This window comes from Echinococcus granulosus (genome assembly GCF_000524195.1).
Source record: "Echinococcus granulosus chromosome Unknown EG_S00224, whole genome shotgun sequence".
Taxonomy (NCBI): domain Eukaryota; kingdom Metazoa; phylum Platyhelminthes; class Cestoda; order Cyclophyllidea; family Taeniidae; genus Echinococcus; species Echinococcus granulosus.
In genome coordinates this window covers 42278-47570 of record NW_020170604.1, presented here as the reverse complement: position 1 = coordinate 47570, position 5293 = coordinate 42278, and the positions used below count along the sequence as shown (strand labels likewise).

Below are 5293 nucleotides of genomic sequence, written 5' to 3'. Positions count from 1 at the left end.
ATTTTTACTCCATGACAACAAACATATGTTAAATTTATTTGTCACACAAAAAAGCAAATAGCTAATGGTAATAATGATAAAAATAACAATCCGTTAATTATCAAGGATTTGTTATTTTAGCATTTTGTGTAATTTTGTTTATATTTACTGCATTGACTTACATATACCACCCCAAATATCGCGCATTTAAAGTAGGCTGAATATCACAGGTTAATTTTAGGCATTTGCATTTCCTAATGAGGCGCTGTAAGCATCAGGGTATAGTAACCGAACCATCTTACCCAGTCGGTTTTGTGATGAGTACAAGAGATTTTACTTACTGTGAAGGTTTCACTGAGCTACGCTGGTCCTGTACATTGTTCCAACTGCCTCCAAGAGTTGCCTCGACATCATATTCTACGCGGCTGTTTAGGTTAATGAATTACGTCATTTTCGTCAGGATGTTATTTCCGATTTGGTAAATACCAACACATAATATGTTGAATATATAATAGTGTACTGCAAGTATATTAACGGAAAATTATTGAAATAATTAAATTTTAATAAAACGTTAATTTTTCCAGTTGATATTTCATGGTCCAGATGCCCAGCAGGCGGATCAACCATCGTAGTGATGGTCCAGATTGTTGCTCGAATCGCATTTCTCGAATGCACCTGTCGTGATCTTCTCATGATTCGTTCTAGTTTCACATGTTTTCTTGGATGAAAATCCATTTACCAGAATATTTCAGTGATTATGACTACTGCGTACTAGAAAGATGGGAGCATGATCCTTTACATTAGCACTACCTGCCGCATTTATCGTTGAAAATGTCCACATGAGTAAAAGTTGTACTTGAATTCATGAATTGGGCTGCAGCATTGTGGGTGGTGATGATGATGCTACAAAAAGGAGCAACAAACTGCAATTCCTTAGTGGAGACAACCACCTACGATGCAGCTGCACCAACAGTGCATTCTGAGCCACAGCTTGCAACTTGCCCCCATCCACTGAGAAATACTGCCATCTGGCTATAGAGTACACCATGTAGACCGCGATAAGATCACTTATTCCACTTATATCACTCCCTTCATCAAGATATGAGTTAATATCTATCAGCCACGGCACACGCATACAGTACCAGTAGCTAGTGGCCGACTACTAACCGACTGGTGACTGATTCGCCAAATGGCAGAGCGTATCCCGAGTTCCAGGATCTTGCATTTCACTTATTTATAATGCTAGTGTCCTTAGCCCAAAAGTGGTTGTCCGTTCAATTTCAGCATATCGCAGCTATGTGTTGGCCAGTGAAGAGGAACTGAGCAGGAGTCCTAATCCATACTACTCTCAAAGATATGCATTCAAGTTAGGACTTCTAAGAAAATGCAGGGTTTGATACTAGAAAGCTGGGAATCTAAGAATTATAGAAATTGAAAATCGGCACAGGAACGTGTGATGGAGAACTCAGATATTTCTAGCGAATAAGCTTTTCCATATATTTATTATTCGCATTCTTTTGAGGACATTCAAGCCCAAGGAGTCAAATAGTGCAAAACTTAATTCTGTTTAAAACACTGACATCGTGATAAGTAGGCAATAGAGCTTTTCACTAAGTTTGGCGATTCGAGTAAATTAGTAATAGTTTCGGCATTCACCTCTTTCACCTGATTAGATAGGAGCATTCATTCCTTCATTCATGCAGCTATCCATCGATGATATCCTTGAGTGCAATGTACTTCAGTGACACGTTCTCCCTGTCCTTCTCTATACGTCCAGTCAGTTTGGTTCTTCTATCATTCTCCTCATGCGCACTTTGCCTCTCCAAACGACCTTATCCCCACCTTTCCTCTCTCCATCTTCTTTGCTCTCTTTATTTAACCCTGCTTCTATCCATTCTCGATGCAACTTCTCGTCATCAACTCATCATTCTACCTATCTACCTACTCTGCATATATGTGTAAACTATTATTTTGCTCGAAAGAACATTACTTTTTTCTTTGCGTTAAACGTGCCCCATGTATCTCAAACATTGGAATGCACGGTTTACTGCCATTTTTCACTCCTTGTTTATCACTCTCCTCTATTACCTCCTCACTGCTAACTCCTCAAGCCTTGTTTAATGGCCCAAGTACGCATCCGTAGTACAGAAGTTGCAAAACCCTATGTACTCCACGAAGACCACGGCTTCCATACTGTATTTGCTAGAGGTGAGAAGCGAGACATGAGATGAGGTGAAGTCGATTGAATGAAATGAAGTCGAATGAAATATAAAACAATCGACTTAGTTGGGGGAAATATGCATGCCTTCCAAACGATATGCCTGAAGAGGCTCCTCATAATTGTCTCTACACAAGTTGAAATGACTGGACTAAAAGCCGAACCAATATTGAAAGGTTGAATGGACATGGATGAGGAGGGAAAGCAAAAAGGGTAGAAGTGAGAGAAAGAGGAGTCGAAGGTAAAGGTAGTAGAATAACTTGCCTTTGCTTGCTACGACTTTCGTCTGTTTTGCTCGTTTTGATCTTCTGACGTCTCTGAAGCGGCAGATTGGAAGGTTAAGAGTGACGAGGAGATGGAGAGGGAGGCGGTAAGAGTGGAGGACGAGGGGAGACCGGTGGCGAAGACGAAACGAAGCGGTAGAGGGACGTTAATGATGAACTGGATGGTAGGAATGTCAGCAATGCGCAGAAGTGCAAGAAGTAGCGAAAAGCATTGTAGCGTGCAGTTCAGCACGTCTAGCGGTTGGCTGTGTGAATCAATTCCTTGCATCACCTGACACGTCTGTGATTCAATCGGTGGCACGTGTCGCGTGGTGTCAACTCCGAACAACATTCCTTGTCTATGGTTTCGTAGAAGTGGAAGAGGATTCTTCTCTTTTAAGGATGGTAATAGCGGGATCCAGCATGCTTTAATGACATTTAGACAGGACTGTTTTCATTTGGATCTAAGGTCTCGCCTAATTTGAAGTGGATCATGGTTATGATCATACCTTACGCCATATGTGGTGAAGTAGGGAGCACACCACATTCTAAAAACTCCACGGATAACCGAATGACAAAGCCTCTGAGTGGGACTGTGCCTTATTGATATCACTTCAAAGGTGCCCTAAGCAGGTGACAGTGAGGTGCCAAAATGATTGCTACTTAAATACGGTGGGTAGAAGATTAACCGACTTCAAATACCCCACATCTGAGACGTGACCTGTTTATTATTAAAGGGTTTCTCCTGCAACAAACATTAGCAACAAAGTAATAACGATATGAAATACGTCAAATTTGTTAGCTCCTTTCGCCCAGCATGGGCAATCCATTACTACCTGACAGAGACTACTCAGTATACCACCTAAACTGCCGTAGGGCAACTTATCAGACTTGCGAACGAATTGCTCTCCTTGTCAAAAATTGGCCATTGCAAATTTAACATCGCAGAGAATATACATTTGACAATTTGAATTGCATGTACATAAAGTCGCGTTAAAATGTGCTTCAAACGCATACCTATATGCTTTTGAGGGCTAGGAGAGCTTCGTAGTGTATTTATGCAATTGTTACTCCGGTAACGGCGACCGGTTTATCATAGGTGATACTTACGGCAACACCTATATTCTAGCTCTTTGCTTTTCTACACAGTGCTCTTCACGATCTGTAGTAAAGCTACAGTGATATCATATGAACTCTTTCTACCAACATTACGCATTATTTACCTCTCGGATATAATCTTTAGATCAAAATATCTGTAAGAGTAATCACGAGCACAAGAGGCGATTGTGAAACAGAAATAAATGAATGTGGAAGGAAACATGCTCTAATGAAGTCTCTGGTTAGAGTCAAACATGCTCTAGCCCACTAAACTGTAAGGGGTAAGCCGAATAGTGAAGGCGGAAATTTCTAAATTTTTCTGACCTTCTAAAATAGAGCAGAATCAGGAAAGAGAACACATACCTTCACGCCGTAAGCAGGTAATTCCCTAAGTGAAAGGGTTGACAAATCCAGTGTAGATATCTTTGAATTTTTAGTAACGTCACATCTCGCATCAATCATGTCAACGTGGACGCGTCTCTCAAAATCCGGCTGCACCGCAGACACAAACGCTCCTGTCGGATTCACTTGACACGAAGATTGAAACAGTATTTAGAGCTTTTAAACCTTTAGACAGCAACAAAAGGCGGTTTCAAAGCACTGCATTAAATTTGAACGACTTGCAATGAATTCATTGTATTGCACTCAAGGAGACTTACTTTACGTCGACTGGTCTCGAAGGAGTGCCCAGAATGAGGTATCGTCTGTAATGAGAAGCCTTGGCCACATAAGCTTAGGCGTTTAGAAAGAGGAACTTAGAAGTTTCACGTTTATTTCTTTAAAGCTGCATCTGATTGGCATCGGGCATTGTCCAGTGGTTTTCTTCAGTGCAAGCAAAAGGCTGTCCTCCTATTGAGGTAGGAGAGCTAAAGTGCGTCACACTCACTTTACAACATTCGAACTAGAGGTGATTGGTGTTTGGCCCTGGCTGCTTATTTTCTTAATTGCGTGCAAGAGACACTTTTTGGCAAGACAATCATTCTTAATGCTGGCCAGTGGTATAGAGAAGTCGAGGTAGAACCATAGAAACGCTATACTCGGCTTCTTTTCGAGCCGACATGGCTGACATTAAGCCATGGCTAGTGGCTTGCGAAAGGCAGTTCTTTATTAATATATGCATCTTTTATTCCCCTCGATGACAGTTTAAGGAAAGAGATCAGGCTAAGAAATCAAAATAGAATTACGTTGCGTGTCTTCTCTTTTTACACTTTCCGACTGTGGAATTGTTTGGCATTAAGGTCATGGTTAGTGATCTTTGTCAAGAGAATGATTCAGGCATACGTGGAAGCCTTCAAAATCTAGATCCTATCTCACATCCACCTCACGTAGTAGCAAGTGTCTTTTACAGGTAGTATTTTAATGTAAAAGTGCTATTTGCATTCCCTTATAAGGTTCAGTTTCCCTTCTTGACATGCCTATCCTCCTTTTATACATGCATGGAGCAAACGTCATCCGCCTCTACTATAACACAGAACCGTAAAACTAAGCAAATTAAAGAGAAAAAAACTGCTTTGGAGATTTTAACCAAGCAATTAGAAAACACAAACTGATAGCAAAGTAGGTCCTTAATATCGACAATGTAAGTCGAGTCAGTGAGTTGCGTAAGAACAACTGTGGGTTAGCCTAAGTGTTGACACCTTCCTCAAAAACATACTAGCCTTGGTAGACAGATCATTAAGAACACTTGTATAAGCTTAGCCAACCAAGAAAAGTATCTGTAGCTTGTTGAACGGTC

At 40.9% G+C, this 5293-nt stretch overlaps 1 protein-coding gene across 1 annotated transcript in view; it reads left to right on the top strand. All coding sequences in view use genetic code 11, as the record gives it.

The window, feature by feature from the left end:
• Window positions 1–706, top strand: part of EGR_10479 (hypothetical protein) — a gene marked incomplete at both ends in the record, with an annotated part of 2251 nt that extends 1545 nt beyond the window's left edge. Inside the window, one exon of the mRNA XM_024499728.1 lies at window positions 564–706. Within this exon, the coding sequence (XP_024345857.1) occupies window positions 564–706 (143 nt within the window). The remainder of the gene's footprint in view (window positions 1–563) is intronic.
• Window positions 707–5293: the final 4587 nt, after the last annotated feature.